This window comes from Serinus canaria, chromosome 2 (assembly GCF_022539315.1).
Source record: "Serinus canaria isolate serCan28SL12 chromosome 2, serCan2020, whole genome shotgun sequence".
Classification (NCBI taxonomy): domain Eukaryota; kingdom Metazoa; phylum Chordata; class Aves; order Passeriformes; family Fringillidae; genus Serinus; species Serinus canaria.
The window spans coordinates 30,449,349-30,468,581 of NC_066315.1; the positions used below are offsets into that span (position 1 = coordinate 30,449,349).

Here is a 19,233-nt window from a genome sequence, read left to right on the forward strand (position 1 = left end):
GAGACGGACATGTGTTTGCAGGGCTGTAACACATAAAACCTGAAGATGAATTCATTGTGTTCCTTTAATCCCTTCCAGAGGCCAGGTGGGCATTTGGGAAGCCAGATAAGTGTGTTGATTATCCACATTACTCAATGCATTAATCCACTTGTCTGTGACTCAGAGTATCAGAAACGCTCACAGCACAAATATGTAGGTGGCTGGAAAAAATATATGTATTTCATGAGTGCCTGTTGTCTCTAAAATAAAACCTAATCAGGAAGTTGGCCTAAAACTTTGACTAAAATCTGAACAAGTCTAAACTTTGCTGATGTCCACAGTTTGTAATATTACAGTTAAAGGATCTGGATGCCACGAGAGGAGGTAAGCCTCTGTGTAAGCCTTGTGAGACAAACTACTTGTAAGAATTTTTCAAAGATTTTCACAGGCAAATGTTTTCTGTGTCTTCAGAAATTAAAACAGGTGTCATGCAATGTCCATGGAACCTTCCACAAATTTCTTCTCCTTCCCTGAACAGATTATGTTAGTAAACATGTGTCAAACATAGTATGTGCCTGGTTTCATTTGAGGAGGGGAGAATGATATAAACAGGACACTCTTTAACCTGTAAATGGAGGAGAGAAAGAATAGACTGTATTCTTGGTTTACAACAAAGTGTTGAACTAGATGTCTAGTTCAGGTGATGCTCACACAGGTTGATTAATCTTTAAAAAAAAATTCTCAATTTGTTTGTCTGCATGAAAAATATTGTTCTATTGACTACAATGACTCACACAAAATCATTTTAGAAACAAAGTCAGGAACATCTTCCAAAGTTATCTATGTTATGTGATGTTCCAGACTTTTTCTTCCCTCTACGTCAAGACACTGTAAAAAAACCCCAAACCCAGAAAACAAACAAAACAAACAACCCAGAAAAAAAAAATCAAAACAAACAAACCAACCCAACAAACAAACAAAACCAAAACCCATAAACAAACAAAAAAAAAGCCTACTTAAATTGACTTTTTTAGATAAGAGACCTGGAATGATTGTGTTTTAGATACTGACTGAATGGCAAACTTGCAACTTCACTGAAAAAAAAAAAAAAAAGCTTAGGCTAAGAAGTAAAAGAAAGGCAGCTGTACATCCTCAGAGCTCAGAGTCAACCAACACTGAGAAAAGTCCTGACAGCATCAATCTGCCCTCACTGACAGCTGAATTTCCAAGACCTCTTAAAGAAATATGTTTCAGTAATAATGTTTGGTGAAGACTGCCACAATCCACTGGTGCATCTTTACTAGCTTGAAGAACATTCCAATAGGGAGCAAATCCTTTTGTCTTCTGTACTCTAATGATTATCAGAAAAGTGAACTCAAGTAATGAATTATCAATATGTATGAACTGTGAAAGATATGTCAGAAAATCCCTTGCTCAAAGAACTACACAGACAGTGCTGTGGGAAAATTTAAATTCTATTTGTGTATGATCATAAAATGCATGTTCTAACATTATGTATTCAATATAATAGAAAAACTTTGTCTTTTATAACCCTTTGCATGTGAAGCTGTTTTTCCTGTCAGGGAGAGCTGACAGGTTGCCTGCCATCACCTTCTCTCCTGCAAAGTCAGTAGCCCACACTGTCAGCATGAACACATCTGTTGAATGGATTTATTGAGCGAGTCTTAGGTACAAGTTGGGGGTGGGGGTCCCCACTGTTTATTACAGCCCTGACCTAATGAACTTAATTTGTTGACATGTTTCCCTCAGTGTTTTACTTGATCCCATCTCACATTTCTCTCTACTGTGCTGTTTTCTTGGAAACAGGAGTTCCTGGCACAACGGCATGTCCACCAGTTGCAAATGTACCAGGCTCAGATGGCTACAGTTGGCATGGCAGGATCAGATAAACATCGACCACTTTCCAGGACCCCATCTTCCCCCACTGACTCCACATTACCTCACCCAGACATGGACCAGCCCAGCCAGCATATCTACACAACTGGTAGGGTTCCCTAAAGACTGCTTTTAATAGGCAGGGCAAATGCATTTGTTCATGTGGGATCAACAGACTTAAATACCTCAAATGCCTCCTGCAGCAATGTGTTCAGTTTTAGCCCTATCGCTCCTCTGTTTTATGATGCTATACTGGCACCAACTCAACCAGTGCAGCTGATAAATCACAGGGTTAATATTCACACAGTCATAAATTATTATCATTGACTAGCTCTAGCAACACAGAAACAGGTGCATTTTTGGTACCTTTAAGTCATTTATAGCTTTTTCTTTCATTTCTCTAGTCTCTGGTTCTTTTCTTTGTGTTCTCGTTGCCTGTTTTGTAAAGAGACCACCAATAAGTTGAAGAAAGACCCCCAGCAAGGAGGAAAACTGTGATGTAATTCTCAGTGTCTTCATCTGACAAATCAGTCTTTGCTTCAAGGTCTCTTTCTCTACAGAAAGAGCAAAGCTGTAGGCATGACTAAGTGCTGATGGCTGCAACTTCTGTGTCAAACAACAGTTGTGTGGAGTCCACAGAGGCAGGTTGTATACTTGTATTCCAGTCACTCAGGAAGCATAGGCTGTCCAAAGAAAAGTGATTAGAACCTCAAAATCTTCAGTCAAAGGAAGGAAAATGAGCACAGAAACCTCATTTCTTATTGTGGGTAATCTAACCTTGCATGAGGGTCCATCTTTTAAAAAGCCTGAATGTCAGTATCACATTAGAGCATGGTCAGAAGTGAAGATTCCCTTTGTGCACATAGAAAAATGAAAGAAGGGGAAAGAAATACTTGCAGTTACTGTTTATGAAGGTTTATGCCAGAACTATATTTCCTTCAGCTGGCAGAACTTCCCATTCTCTGAAAGTTTGCATTTTTTCAGGCTATGACCATGAGTTTATTAAGGATGGAGTCCTTTATGGGCACTGTGTGAGACAGTGTGCTCCCATCTTTCCAATCAGAATGTGACCTTGGCAAAAGCAAAACTGTATTGTTACTGTTGGGTAGCAAACATTTGGGTTGTACAGAAACAAACATACTAATTCACTTTCCATGAGTTTCTCCAAAAAGAATAGCCACATATAGACAGGATTCCTAAACTAGATCACTGTATTTCTAGTTGTATTCATAGAGTCCCCAAAACATTGTAAACTCGTTCTAAGATTTTCAGAGCACACCAAAAGTGAGCTCACTGTGTGTAGGCTTCACGGTCCCTTTCAAAAATCTGCAGTTTCAAAAAAAAAAACCCAAAGTAAAAATCTGCAGTCCCTTTCAAAAAAATGCTGCTTCAGCCTGATTGCTAAGTTTTACTGACACCTCCTTTTATAATCCCCAGTGAGGGGAGTGGGGTCAAGGGGGTTACACAGATCTGTGGACTTGTGGCATTAGTGGAACTAATCAAGAAAGGAAGTGTGAAGTTGAGATGGAAAAATAAGAGAAGGAATGAAATTGTGTACATCCCTGGCATAAAGGGCTCGAGATGTGACACAAAGAAACCTTTTAGGTTCAACAATGGAAATGCAGACAATCAGATTAGGCAGAGAGTTAAAATTTACCATTTTAGTAATTGCTACATGAACACCAGTGGAAAGGGAAGGAAGGAAGGAAGGAAGGAAGGAAGGAAGGAAGGAAGGAAGGAAGGAAGGAAGGAAGGAAGGAAGGAAGGAAGGAAGGAAGGAAGGAAGGAAGGAAGGAAGGAAGGAAGGAAGGAAGGAAGGAAGGAAGGAAGGAAGGAAGAGGAAGGAAGGAAGGAAGGAAGGAAGGAAGGAAGGAAGGAAGGAAGGAAGGAAGGAAGGAAGGAAGGAAGGAAGGAAGGAAGGAAGGAAGGAAGGAAGGAAGGAAGGAAGGAAGGAAGGGAAGGGAAGGGAAGGGAGGAAGGAGGAGGAAGGAGGGAAGGAGGGAAGGAAGGAAGGAAGGAAGGAAGGCCAACTTATTGCAACTGATATTATCAGTCCACTGAGTTCCCTTTTCAAAATATGAAACATCTTTTTTTTGAATCCCTGATTCTTGTTTTACTGAATCTTTTTTCCCCCCTTCACCGTCATTCAAGGAAATCATTTCTACCCATTACTGAAAAAAATATAAATCCTCCTATTTTCATCTGCCCTACAACTTTTTGCTTCTTTTTCTCCACCTCTGCTCACACCCTCAGTGTTTTTATATCCTCTAGGTACTGGCTGAAGATTGTGGGATGCTGTACCTGCTTGCAAGCTGTATCTTTGCTAAAAGCCAGGACCCCTGGCTGATTGACCAGGTCTTGCAGAGCACATAGCTCTGCATTCACAGTTAAGCCTTTGCTTTCTGCTTAAAGAAATCTCTTTCCCTGACATGTGTCTAGGCTTACAGACTTGCACATGTAGTCTTTATCCCTCCAGCTTTTAAATACATCAAAAATAGAGCTAGTTTTTGTTTTATGAGATTGATACCTTTGGAGTGACAATGAAGAGAAACTTTGCAACATCAACAGTTCTAATACATTTTCTGTAAAAAAAAAAAAACAAAAAACCACAACCAACAAAACAACAAAACAATCTGTGTTTATTATTAACATATGGGATGTTTGGTATAGAATTAATTTATCTGTGCATACTATTTCCTGGTTTTGGATGGTGCCCTAGCATTTATTCCTTATTCCTTGAAAGAAACTCAGAGCCAGTTTTTACTTATTCTTATATGGCTTTTAGAAAATCCTTTAGGATGAAAGTCCTGAGGAATGTGGTCTGATCACAGTGCTGACCTGTTCTGAGCAGAGTTGGGCTACAAACCCCTGGAGGTCCCTGGCCAGCTGAGCTATCCTATGGTTCTATGATTTTCTCTGTTAAGAGAGCAGATAACCAGCCATTGTCTACAGCAGTTGCAACACTACTGTAAAAACATGAAAGGAAGGAATGGATGTGTGGAAAGGGAGAAAATTCTGGTCCACCATAAAGCAAGGGCAAATTCAGACTCTAGAAATTAATCTAATAACATGTCCCTGCCTTGAGTTGTTATTTACTGTTGGGGTTATTTTTCTTATTTAAAGACAATATATTCTTGGAAGAAAAAAAAAAGCTAGGAGGAAAACAGTTGTAGATGATTATTACAGGGGCATCAAATTCAGCCTAAATTTTTGTGAGTCATGAGAAAAATGCTTTTAGCCAAATATCTGAAGGGAAGGAGAACAGTGATTGTTGTGAGAGTTAAGCAATATATACAAAGTATATGCCCAAGATAATGAGTTAAAGGTGGAAAAAAATAATGTCCACTTAATTTTCATTTACGCAGTTTACAGAATACTTGACATTATTTAGTTCAGATATTTTGTTGGAATAATTTATTAGATATTCTTCCCTTGGGTTTTCTTATTGGTACTGCTATTCTCCAGGGCAATTAATCTTCTTCAAAGCATGCTGTTAGCCAATGATTTCTTAGGTCTCTTGTTCTCCCCTCTGTTTAAAATATTATTAAAAGAAACTGACCTGAATAAAGCATTTTTGGAAATGAATGAGTCTTAGGGAGTCCCCACCAGGAAAATCTTGGTTTTTACTGACTTAAAGGCAATTCAGTTTCTTTTGTCCTGTGTCCCCTATCATTATATGGTTCAGTGGTGGCACCATTCCCATCTGTCTTCAGGGCCACATTCTGACCTCAGTAATATTGGTGTAAATCCAGAATAAATCCACCAGTCTCAGTGGAGCTGCTCAGATTTACACAAGGAATCCGAGAACAGAATCTGGCTGTAGGCATTTGTTCTGGAGAGACAGAATGACCATCTTTTATTAATATTTCACAGCAGTCTGCAATTGAAAACAGTTGTCTCCCTCTCTTCTTCTTTCTTGTTTTTTTTTTTGGTTTGGCTTTTTTTTTTTTTTTTTTTTTTTATGTGGGGGTGGGGAGATTATTGGCTGAATCCTGTTAGGGAAATCCTACAGGCTATTTTTAGCAGTAAGCTCTACTGCTGCATTCTGGTATTGTACCAAGCACATGTGCTGTATGACCAGCAGCCCCACATCTGAATCACTTGCACATCCTAAATCAATTTAAATGCTTGCAATAAATGAAAACATATATTTCAGTCTTTTCTTAAGTCAATTAATCCTCCTAGAAACAAATTTTACACTCAGTGGTGTGAATATCTTGGTATTTAAAAGTTTGGAGCAGATGCTTCTGCCATGCAATACTGACCTGACCTTATTAAACTGATTTTTGATTAAGACAAAATAACTCACATACAATAAAATTACACTTTTAGTTATATTCTATTTCTGGAAAAGTGCTAAAAAAAGAAGTTTATGTCAACCAGAGGAGGCATCCTGAATACACAGCTTCAGTGTTGGTTGCAATCCTGACACAGGAAATAAAGAAATGTCATTATAACACCTGGTCTGTATAACAAAAACATAGTAATATGGTTTTCATTTATTAGTATCATTTCCATTACTTGCTATTTGGATTATTCAAGTAAGAAAAATAAAAAAATTATTGAAAGAACGGCAGGTAGAAGTAACTTTCAACTTTCAGCTAATTTTTCTTAACGTTTGACAAGCATTTCTATTCAAATCCATTTGATATAACAGCCTGTCCTACCTGAGAGCTTCTGAAAGTCCTGATGCCTGTACAGTTAGCACATAAATGGCTTCCCTGTGGGATAGGGAGATGGGAGGAAATGTTTTCCTATCTGTTGGTATAATGGCCACTGCCAAACTGGACAGGCTGAGTAGCCAACAGCCTGCAGAAATTAAAACTGTGAGTGCCAAGAAAAGGAAAGTGAGGTATGTGAGCATGCACTTTTTTGTGTGCATACTTCCAAGTAACTTACAAGACCTGATGATAGAGCAGTGAGGAACTGCAGAGAAAGGAAATTATTAACTGCTTTGACAATGCCAGCAGATATTTTAAGCTGCATTTGCTTATTAGCTCCAGGTTTTCACTGGTTCTTTCTTTCTTTAAAAGAAAACAGAACAAGAAAGTAAATAAAAAATTTATTGCTAATGAACTATTATGTTTGCTAGATAATCACTTAGCAGAAACTTAGTCATACTGCAGTTAGGTATTATATTTGCATTCTCCTTATGCTTAATATAAGTGTATTCTCATTTTGGCTGAAATACCAAGATCCCAAAGGATCAGTTCTAAAGTGCATGAGCTAAGAAATATGGCAGCATAAATATTTCTAGAACAGCATAACTTCTGGCTGGCTTCTAACTGAATTATCTCAGAAACTTTGAATCACCTACGATGTACACAGGCTCTCGTTCAGAAGAGCTTTTAAAGACTTTATTGATGTTCAATACCCATTAGAGAAATTTGTTAAAGAAAGGTGGTGTTGAGAATTTTGTTGAATCTGGACTTTAATTTTGTATTCAGTAGCAGGCAAATGCAATTTTCCCAGAACTGTGTTGGCATCCCTAGTAATGGTGGCACACAGGATGTTTTGAATGCCAAGTATTGTGGCTTGGAGAAATAGTTAATTTGAGTCCCTTTCAACTGTAAGGGAAAGAAAAAAGCCAAGTATTTCCCAAATGAAAATGGTCCTCATAGGGGTAAGGAAAATAATTTTTGTTCCAGACATGTCTAGGAGAAATGCAAAGAACAAGTAAATACAGAAAATCATTTTTCAGTGTTTCATACTTGGTTTGAAAGCCTTGAAAATTGAATTTAGCTTGAGCCTACTCACTGAAATTTCTCTTTTGCTCCCAATACACAGCTACAGAGCAATGTGATATTGATAGCACTTTTTTTATATAAAGCTGTTTTGTCCTTGCATAAATGACCATAAAAATTCAAAAGGTACCTTGCACTTGCAGTAAAACAACAGGATTTGATCCTAATTGAGTAGTGGGTTGAACTTTTCTTTTTAATGAAAAAGGACTCTAGCTGCCACTCTCTGAGACATTAATTTGATATGCTTTGAGATCTGGAATTGATAGAGTATTAGTTAAGCTGTAAAACTTCAGAGTGCCATTACCATTTTGTAATTTATTTTTAAAGGTTTCTCTAAATTATATTCTTTACACTTCTATGCATAACATTTTCTTGTTGTATATAGGTTAACAGCTTTAACTAACTTTACCCACTAGAGAAAGAAAAAACAAGTGATTCAGTAAGACCTTTTTTCCTAGCCATGAAATCTTTCAAAAGACTTCACCCAACTCCCCTTCTTCTTTACAGTAAATTGCATTTATTAATAAAATTTCTTGAGAAATAATCTTTGCTTTATTGGCATCACAAGATTCACCTCATAAATCAAAATTCAGAGTCTCACAAAGGAAAAAGAAATTTAGATCCAGAGAAGGGCAACAAAGCCAGTGAAGGGTCTAGAAAGTGACTCCTGTAAGGAACATCTGAGTGAGCTCTGGGTGTTTAACCTGGAGAAAAGGAGGCTCAGGGGAGACCTTTCTGCTCTCTACAAATGCCTGAAAGGAGGCTCTGGCCAGGTGGGGATTGGTCTCTTCTCCCAGACAAACAGCAGCAGGACATGAGGACACGGCCTCAGGCTGTGTCAGGGTTGGTTCAGGTTGGACATCAGGAAGCATTTCTTCCCAGGAAGGGTTGTCAGGCATGGGAATGGGCTTCCCAGGGAGGTGGTGGAGATCTTCAAGAAACAACTGTTCATGGCACTCAGTGGTCTGGTCTAGTTGACAAGGTGGAGATATAGGTTAAAGATTGGACCCAATGATCTGGGAGGTCTTTTCCAACCTAAATGATTCAGTGGGATTTTCATCTTGCTGTAATTGTCAAATGAAATCCAGTTTTGCTAAAGCATGCATGACAGGGAGCAGTATAACTTGCATTTGTTTCACTTGTTTCTGATTGTGCTGTCTTTGTGCTGAAGGTGTTGTGTATGACAGTCTGATGCTGAAGCACCAGTGCATGTGTGGGAACTATGCCAACCACCCCGAACACGCTGGGAGAATCCAAAGCATCTGGTCAAGGCTGCAAGAAACTGGGTTGCTAAACAAGTGTGAGGTAATTAAAAATTAAAACCAGATTAAGTAAATTTACTTTACTTGCTAAAGTAAATAGCAAATTTATTAACTCCTAAACCTGTCTGACTTCTGTAAGAAGAGAATTGTTGTTGTTTTAGACATTATTTGGTCTTAACTGATAATATTAAAATAATGCACTACAGGAAAACACACTTCCCAATCAGAAAAGAAAGAATTTACACAGGGTTATGCATCCACAGGCATCAGAATATAAAACCCACACATGATTATTCCTCACCTTTATAAAGGAATGTAGACAAGCAGTAGTCAAACAGTAATTGCAGTCCTCCCAATAGCATGGTTCTTAACTTTTTCAAGCAGCTAATGATTTTACTTCTGTAGCATACAACATTTTAAAAAACATAGTTTTTATCACTCTGTAAGCATATTGCATCTTGTATTTTTTCAGACTTTAAAGTCTGTTTTCATAGCGTGCTCCTTTACCTGGTATACAACAGGTCCCACTTGAAGCCCCAAGACATTCAGTAACAATCTTATAGGCAATAGCAAATTTTTTTATTTTTTCTGCTGCAATTTCCCTCAAAAAATTTTTTTCCCTCAAAAAATTGCATATTAAACCATGCTTCAATCAAATATGATCTGTGAGGATCATATATGATTTGGCTTGGTTAAAAGTAGTTTTTTCTTACCAGTCCCTGCTTCCTGTGAGAAGTGAAGCACTGTCAACTTCAGAAGCCTGTGGCAATTGCAGGTGTTTACTGCACTGCAGCACAAGTTAACAAAGTTCAGCAAAAATTTGCTAGTGATCTGCAGAGTCCCAAAATTGCCATGGCTCTCATGTTCTGTTTACTTGCTTTTCTTTATATCCTTCTGTTTTCACAAAGCCAAAGGAACTGGTTCAATTGATCCCTTTGAATAGCAATTAGCGACTGTCCCCAAAGATTTTCTGTAGGTAGCTCAGTGTCCTGATCAGCGAGATATTGCAAGCACTGTAAATGGATTTGCTGTATACACTCATCTAACTAGATGGCAGCACTCTAACAGGCTAATTCTTTTTTTTTTTTTTTTTTTTTTTAGCTTAGATAATATTTTTGGTGCTCAAGAACACTTACTTTCAGCAAGGCCCTTAATGCCACCCATCACATGAGTGGCTTCACTGGGGAGTCACATACTTCAAGATTAAGTTAAACATGCAGCTGAGCATGGTTTCCTAAAATAAAGCCTAGTTACCTTCTTGACTCAGGACTCTGTATTACAAAGAAAAGACAAAAGAGGGAAAAGAAGTAAAATGCAGTGTGCTACTATGTACTGTTTTCTTTACTAACACACAGCTGTTGCTGAACAGTAAATTGTGTGGCTCTGTAAAAGGTGTAAATTAAAAAGTGGTATGTGTTAGTTTGAGATGCATGCAGTGTAAGAGTTTCCTGGAAGATTTAAAGTTTTGTCTTGAAATTCTAAAATTTCAGAACTTAAAGCCCAACTTATTAGGTCTTGCATAATCAAGTGAGGAGGGAGAGAGGAAAAAAGTTACTTCATATTGAACAGCATTCAGCTAATATTGACCCCAGCTGTGGGCTTTGAAATGAGGCTGGAATGTGAAATGAGCTGTCAAAATGTAAACCCTGATGATAAAATTAAGGAGTCTCAGTGTGAAGCTGGTGCATATATCCTTATCCTTATGGTTTATCTAGATCATCTTATGTAGCTAGAGAGAGAATTATATTTGGTGATGAACTCTGTCCTTTGTTTCACTAAATTATCTAGCATGTGCCTGACATCAGACCAATGATTAAAACTGCTCACTTTCCAAAATAAGAAAGGCTACAGTGATGCACTTAATTGGTGCTCTGTTTCTTTAGAAAACCATTCAGCTGAATAGATAACTTGTGTCACTAAAGGAGTGGTTATTACGTTATCCAAGATATAAAAAGCCACCATCAAGCTGCTTTCTGGAATATACCACACCAAGAACACAGAGTGAAAGGATCATGGGCACCTGCACTGTCACTTCTGCTGAATTCTGAATGCCCTCTCATGGACACTACAATTTCCTAATATAATTTCTCAGTATAATTTTCCACAGTTTTTGTCAAGAGTGGGGAGATCACTGGCCAGGTTTTGCCACATGCATTACCTCATACACCAAGTCTAAAGGACAGGTTAAGAAGAGCAACCTGCAACAGCCACTGAAGAAATCCTCTGCAGTTATTGGGGAACTTTTTTTCTCTCTAACTGAAACAGTAGTCCCACAGGAGGGCTGCAGTCCCACTCTTTGTCTGATAAGGAGTTTTAGGATCAAGACCAGTTCAGTCAGAGGTAGCTCAGTTTTTTTTACCTTGCACTGTATGTATTCTTGGGCACGGGCTTGTTTAGGGAGCCCTCCCTGTTTTCAAGATCTAACAAGAAATCCTTATGCAAATTAAAAACTTGTACCTCTATGACCCTTGTTATCTATAGCAGGGTGGTTCCTAAATTCTTTAGTGTCTTCTCACACAGCTCAGGTCTTTGGCAACAGAGAGATGACTGGCTGAGCATTCAGAGTTAACTTGGCACAGGATGATGAAATTCATACAGACTAAGGCTAACACCACGCTTGCTGCACTTCGTAGATTAATTTAGGTTGACTAATCTAAGCTAAATATATTCCCTTTATATGTACCTGCACATATTACTCATGCTGACCCCAAATTATTTATAAAATACAACTTGGCAAAATCATAACAATGCTTGAATGGGGTACACAAGCTGTGCATCTGCTACAAAATAAAATGTGTCTGAAACTTTTCTCTACCCCTGCAGCCAACTGGCATGGAAAGGCCCATGTTCATAGTACCAGGAATGCTTCCTGGCCCATGCCAGTGACCAAACCATGTCTGGGAGTTGTTTGGGAGAGTGCTAGCTGCTGCTCAGCCAAAACAGTATGAAGGACCACTTTAGCAATTTAATAGTACAGATGATTGTGTTACTCTGCCTGGGAATGTTTCCTGGCACTGCTTAGTTTACTGCTGCAGACACAGCCAGGAGGACTTGCTTTTCCAGACTGTATTTTGTCTTTCTAGCCATAGATACTTGTGCTCTAGAATTATTCAAACAACAGTTTGGAGGACTTTTGCTAAACCAAAAAATTAGTTTTAGCTTTCAGATTATTTTTTAAATCATATCCTACTTCCAAACAGATAGAGCAATTCCTCCATTGGATTCCTCAAGACAAGGGAAAAAATACATTAGACCACTGCCAGACACAGAGGGCCAGATTTGAGAGACCAGCCCCTGACTGATCTCAAGGCAGGAGAGTGGAGTAACACACATCCACATCCACACACACATCCATAGTGAATTTTTTTATAGTCCTGGTATGTATGTATTGGAAAAACAAAATTAATACACAACATTTTTGCATTAGTTTCAAAGTTTTAGGTATGTCTGCTGAAATGCCTGTTTGCTGTTTGTTAAAGGCTGAGTTACCAAATGCAGACAGGGGCAGCTAAAAGATGCAAAGATGGGTATGAAAACTTCCATTATGGCTTTTTTTACAATTTTCCCTTGGTAAACAGCAATGCCTAGCTGCCCTACCTTTGGGAAAATAAAAAGACTGAATTATGTTTTGGGAGGGGTATCTACTTTCCACTTGTTTTAGGGAGAGGAAGTATTCAAATAACTCCTTTGGGGCTGTAATTTATACACACATGACTGACAGTAGGCTACAGTGATCAGCACACTTTCAGAAGACAAAAGAAAATGTAGCCATGGTCCTGCTTTGTGGCCCCAGCTTTACTTCCTGTAGGGACTGTAGTCCAGCAACACTTTTCAGTCTAGAATTTGTTCTAAATTATGGTAGTTTTCTGGATTAGAGAGGCATCTTACACCTCCTGCTGTCCACATCTCATCAACTGAAGGGGAGAGAAGGAAAGAATTTAAAGTTGAGTCTGCCAGATCACATAAACTGAATAATTTGAAAAATTCCACTCTTTGAATCTCAATTTGCCACTAAAGATAAAATAATGCAGGAAAAGTTTGTATTTTTTAAAGAGCAAAAATAGTTAGAGTGTTTAACATGTTCTAAATCACTCTAAATCTTAAGAGTGTTAGTCACTAGATGACCAAAACATGTGAAGAGAATAAATGCATCTCTACGCGGGTGCATGTGTGTCAGAGGCATGCTTGAAATTCCCACATGAAGCGATGTGAGTATTCTGACTGGCAGAGGACATGTTATCTGTGAGTAGTTTTGAAAACAAGAGAAAATTAACAACTATGAGAAATTTCAGGAAGGCAGGAAAGCATCTGTATACCTTGCTTTCAAGCTTCAGAGCCTAAGGGAATTTCATACAAAAAGCTGCAATGGACACATTACACTAAGAGACTCGAGTGAGAAATCTGTGTAATAATTCATGTTAGTCTAGCAGAAACAGCTATGTTTCTTCTAGAGAAACAGCCAGCATCACCTTTGTCCTTTTGAATCTCTGTCTGTGCATGAGTTTACTCTGCTGATAGTCTAACCAAAATCTTCAGGTTAATAGAGGTTGTCTGTGTGAAAATTTAATGGTCTCTTTTAAAAAGACCAGACTTTGACCTTAATTTCTGTGAAAGGTGAAAACATTTTCCTGTTGTGGGGACAATGGATTTCTAGTTCTAGACTGATTTTTCAAAGCAATCAGGTGTAAGTATTTCACTCTCCTGAGATGTATAAATGTTTCTGTTGATGAGGGAACCACATATGTCAGAGGACAAAGCCAACACACAAATTGCCATACACATTAGAAAAGGATAACTTGCCTTCTACTAAGGATGTAGTAGATGGGTGGATGTATTGTTCAAATTCTCTGTAATGAAACAAATACTGTTCATCTGTTTTCCCATGCTACTTCTCCTTTTTTGTTGGCTTTATGCCAATTTTCTGCTACATTTTATAATTTTGATACTACCATGGTCCATGAAAATTAAGAAAGACACTTCCAAATAAAAAAAAAAAAGATGTGGCTAAAAGTGTAGGTGTAAAGTTATACAAATGCATATGTTCTGTTTTCTGATAACTCATGCTAGTGAGAGCCAAAAGTGATCACTCTGCATAACTGAGATTACATGAGAGACTCTGGCAACAGATTTAGCACAAAAGCTTCTGTTGATTTGCTAAATCCTGAAATCATTGTGTGAGAACTATTCTTAGAAATTATTACAGGTGATTTTTAACGCACCTTTTTTCCCCCTGTGCAGAGCCTTAGATAGTTGAAATTGATATGCAGAGATACTGCAAAGATGGGGTGAAAGGAACACAAAATGAGGAGATGGGAATGCAGAAACAGCACAGACACGTGCACTGTTTATCTTTCCCTTTCCTCCTGCCATCTACAGTGTAAAAGTCCTTGCTGATGTTAATGCTGGAGCAGTCATGGAGAAAGAGCAGCTCTGGGCTCTGCCAGCCCAGCTGATGGCTGCACTCCAAGGACCTCACTGGGGGAAGCTGCCTGGAATGGGGTGTCCTTCTCAGTGCTACTTGGTTTCTGCACCAAACTGGTTTCTGCATAACCTGTTTCTACCCTAGAGAATTCGACTGGTGATACTGGGTAGAAGGTATGATGTTGGCAAAACATTTTGTGAGACCACTTCCAGACCAGATATTGCAGGGCATCCATTGTAAAAATAATGGCTAGCTGGGTGGTTTTTTATAGGTCAAGGGATATGGCATTCCATTTAAGAACACTTAAAATAAAGCCAGACAATTAACTGTCTTAAACATGTCTGAGAGTTTTTGTATACCTTGTAGAAAATATGTGACCAGAGAGTGAGTATTTTGTTCAAGGTTCTTTGGCATGACCTTCATAAAATTCCTCTTTACTTTTCTTATACATTTTTTTTATCTGTCTTAAAAGCCAGACTCCCTTCCCAGATTTGCCGTGGAGAATTGGGTATATACATTTTAAAGCAGCTTGTTAGGAACATGGACCTTAATGAGAATGGATGAGGGAATAAATGTTACCAGTCACCTCACTTGTGAAGAAAAATATTTTATCTGACCCAGAAGAACCATTACAGAGTTTACTGACTCCATGAAGTAACATAATGTGCTGATTTTGATTGTGCAACTGTGTGTTAAAAGGATGTGAGTGCACTGCTACAAATTCTCATGTGAGACTGGGAGAGGCTTGAAGAAATTAGAGATGAAAAAGGGTTTATTAAGTCATTTAGTTCTTGGATCATTCCCTAAAATGTTCTTTCCACTGCTGTGTCTAGTCAAATTTTAAATGCTGCGAGAAATAAGGCTTCCACCATTTCCCTGAGGGGGAGCTTGTTCCATAGTCATCTAGCTCTAACTCAAAGGATATTTTTCCTGATTAGTCAGAAAAAATTCCCACTGCTTAACTCAATATAAATTGTGCATGCTTCTTCTGACCCCCCCATCCCACAGGCATCTCCTCTTTTCTGTAGTGCACATTCTCTTTAATATTCATAATATTGCTTTCCTCTCCTAGTGCAGAGGTTGGTGCTTTCCAATGTGTATGACAAGGTGTTGGATACAATAAGAGTTTAACCTCCAAGAAAACTAGAACTAAATGCATTTCTGCAACAGATAAATCAGTCTAGTTGAAAACAGGGTAGTCTATTTAGATAACTGATGTACCTGTGTATCTGCAGATCTTGAGTCAGACAGACCCAGTCTAAGCTCTGAGAGAGTTGGCCTTCAGTGCTCATAAGGACCAGGTCTGCAAATAGGGTCCATGACGTTAAAATCAAGATGTATTCTCTTTACTTTATCCAATATCAACAGGACAGATGATCTTGGGTCCAGAACTTTGTTGACAGTGCTGTTTATTATGCCCAGTCCTGAACAAAATCTGATTCATGTTGCTGTATCTTCAAAGGCTGTCAGCACTAGCAAAAGATAAATTAATATTTTTATGATATGTTGTAACTACAAATACACACAAGGAACAGATATGCCAAATAACAAAGTGTTACTTTTATCTTTCATTTCCTATCTTTCTTCCTTCCTAAACTGATTTGTAGAAGGATGTCTCAGATTTTTGCATCTTGTTTTGGGGCAAGTACAGGCTGGAGACCCCATCAAAAAGACAAACTTCACTTACTTACAATAATGTAAGAAAGCAAGTGAGTCATCATGTGTAACAGCAAAAATATTAATCACATGTGATCAAAAGTATGTGTATATTGATATTGATCTCGCATAAAAAATTTAGAAACATACACAAAAATATTACTAAAGCATTTAAAATTTTATTTTCTTTTTCTCCCTGTCTCTCCTCACTGTGATCATGTTCCTCCTAGCAGCATAAATCACAAGTACTAGTAATGGTGCAAAACACATTAATCCTCATTCCAAACACATCTGCAGCTTACAGGTGTGAATAATATTTTGCTCTCTAAATCAGGTTTTTTTTCTAGCCAGATTACTTTAAAAAGATTTCATCTTTTGGTTTGCATCTCTTAATATATTATGTAAAAAAGAGTCAGAATCTTTTCTTTTTCTTTTATGTGAAACCCTGCATTAAGAGAGCTCTCCTAAGGTTAAAGTGAAGCAGTTTGTGATAAAGCACACACGCATTTGTTTTTCATATAGCATTACTTTAATAAACAAATCAGTGTCACATTCCTGCATGACGCAATTTCAACCCATTATTAATCATACTAAATGTTATTTCGGACCTTTACTTTTTTTTTTTTTTCTCCCTAAATATTGTCAGTGGAATATTGTAGGCCTCTGCTGTTTTCTTTCAGCGAATTCGAGGTCGAAAAGCCAGTCTGGAGGAAATACAGCTGGTTCACTCTGAACATCATTCACTGCTGTATGGCACCAGCCCACTGAACAGACAGAAGCTGGACCCCAGGAAACTCCTAGGTCTGTACAGGCCTCTCTATTCTACTGAGAACAGCACATTCCAGCACTGTCATTAGTCATAGCTGGTGTCAGTTTAAAACACTTGGCAAGCAGTGTGACAAAAATTCACTTTTTCCAAATGCATTGCTATGTGCGAGGAGAATGTTACAATGGAAGCCAAATACAGATTAGCAAAATACACCGGCTGGAAAGCAGCGATAGGAGTTTCTCCTCATTTGCTTCAAAACTCATCACTGTTAACCTTTTACTGTAACTTGTTCTCCATTGGAGGTCAGTGGCAAATTTGAACACAGTTGGTTTTCTACCTCCTTGTATTCTTAGATTTGAAATTAGGAATTTAAGATACACTTGCTTGTCAGAATTGTTTGTTTGCTGTTCTCATTTGCTTTATCTCAACGATTTCAGCCACTCTGTCTGCAGATACTATGCCTAAGTTTTGCTAATAAGTGAACTTTATTTTAATGCCTTCTCATTATGCAGGATATGATATCTTTCTGAACAACATGGGGGAAAATACATTAACATATTGAATGCACCTATGGTTGTACAGAATAGCAGAAAACTGACAGGATTTTCCACATAAATTATCATCATGCACAGCCAGTGCTCAGTGTATGTCTTTTGTAACACACAATAGAGTTAAAATGAGCTCTTCCGTTAGTGTAACATGAAGCAAGTCTACTTGTCAGAAACACACAAAAAACTAGTGCATGAAAATCCATGGGTGAAATCCTGCCCTTTATGTCCTAGCACTCTAATTCTCAGTTATTTTTATAATACTTCTTCTAAGATGTGGAGCTTTTCCTAAATGTAATCAAATCTAACCCAAACAAAAATAACATTAGCCATCAAAAGAGATTGCTACCACAATTCCAGTAATACATAGCAATTATTTTGCTTTGGAAACTTACGCTGCTTCTTCTGTAAGGCAGACTGTTGCTTCAGGATGTCCTAAGATCATAATGTTATATAGGTTTATACATTTTATTAGCCAAGGCAACATCAAAACTGAAAAATATTTACAGTACAATAGATCCTCAGGAGCTTAAATTTCTAAGTAGGAAATCCTCCTTTAAAAAAAAAGGGCTTCCAAGAAAAAGTTCTAAATTCCTGCAATTCCAATTAAATTAAATTTCCAATTAAATTGGAAACATTTTTGATTTCAGCAACATTGTTAAATTGTTCCTTTTTTATACAGTCAAGCATTTCCTTTCAATTTTGTTGGGTTTAATTAATTTTATTTTCTTATTTACATTATTTAATATAACATACATTGATACAAAATATTGTTCCAATTTTGGATCTCAGTGGTCGAGCAGCCTCAGGGATGCAGTGTGCAGTTGCAGGTACAAGGTTAAGAAGGAATGGACCTGATTGTGTGTCTGCTGATCCACTCAGAATGCAGAAAGCTTTGTTTATCCAATCTCAGAAAACCATTTCTTGGCCCACAGTTTCTGACTGGACATGTTTTGCCTTTTTTATTGGACCCTTAGTCCAAAACATTTACTCTCTAAGTTTATATCAAGATCACACTCTTAGAACATATTCTGAGCCTATCCTTGGCTCACTGCCCTTTTCTCTCTCTGTTTCCAGGATATTTTCTTGTTGCATCTCACATGGCCTTTTACCCAGACAAAAGTCAATAAAACACCCTTCCCACATGCTTTTGCATGTGCCTGTTTTCTGGCTGGAAGCTCTAATCATTTGGGCTTCCAGACTCTTGGATAAAGGAACCTACTTGTCTTACATTTTTCCAAAATGCAGTCCTGACTTTGCTGTCCCCATTTCAGTTGAGGTTGAATCTAACCAATCCTGACATTAAAATGAACATCTTTGTACATTACAGAAATTCAATATACATGTAGGGAAAAATATCTAAAGAAAATTTTTCTAATAAAAATGTCATCAATAACAACATTGTCTCAGAAAAGATTTCTATTTCATGGAAGTGCATTATCTTTTCTACAGAAATAGTTCCATCAAATGATGGCTTTGCATCCTAATGAAAAGTAGGACCTAACCTCCCTTTCTTTACTATTCTACCCATCCGAAAAGACAGAAGAACCATTTGTTCATCACTTATGCTCCAGAAAATGTTTGTGTTTCCTGTTCCTCGTTGGAGGAGTGCATCTGCCTTCTCTGAAGCTCTTTTTCTTTTGAAAGTGGGCTTTTACCCATCATTTTTCCTCAGTTTATCAGACTCTCAGACCCCAGTCATCAATCTCCCAGTCAGCTTCCCTGGTTTCTGTGGGGGCCTGATCTCAGTCAGTGATGGGTGCCTCAGCACCTAATTTGACAAACTAGCTTCTATGCTTTTGTGCATTGATATTCTAGAATACAAATCTTGGAACACTTCTATCAGTACACAATTGTACTGAATTTGAAGTGCTGGTGACTACAAACTTTGCCCTAGCAAAAGTAAAAAAAATTCATTATTTAGACTTTGTCTTCTATCTTACTTAAATATCTCAAT

General features: G+C 37.9%; 1 protein-coding gene across 1 annotated transcript in view; it reads left to right on the plus strand.

Annotated features, from left to right (window-relative positions):
* Positions 1 to 348: 348 nt before the first annotated feature.
* LOC103812865 (histone deacetylase 9) overlaps positions 349 to 19,233 on the plus strand; it is a 149,874-nt gene continuing 130,989 nt past the window's right edge. Inside the window, exons 1-4 of the mRNA XM_050970996.1 lie at positions 349 to 363; positions 1,807 to 1,984; positions 8,791 to 8,924; positions 16,640 to 16,760. Of these exons, the coding sequence (XP_050826953.1) occupies positions 349 to 363; positions 1,807 to 1,984; positions 8,791 to 8,924; positions 16,640 to 16,760 (448 nt within the window). The remainder of the gene's footprint in view (positions 364 to 1,806; positions 1,985 to 8,790; positions 8,925 to 16,639; positions 16,761 to 19,233) is intronic.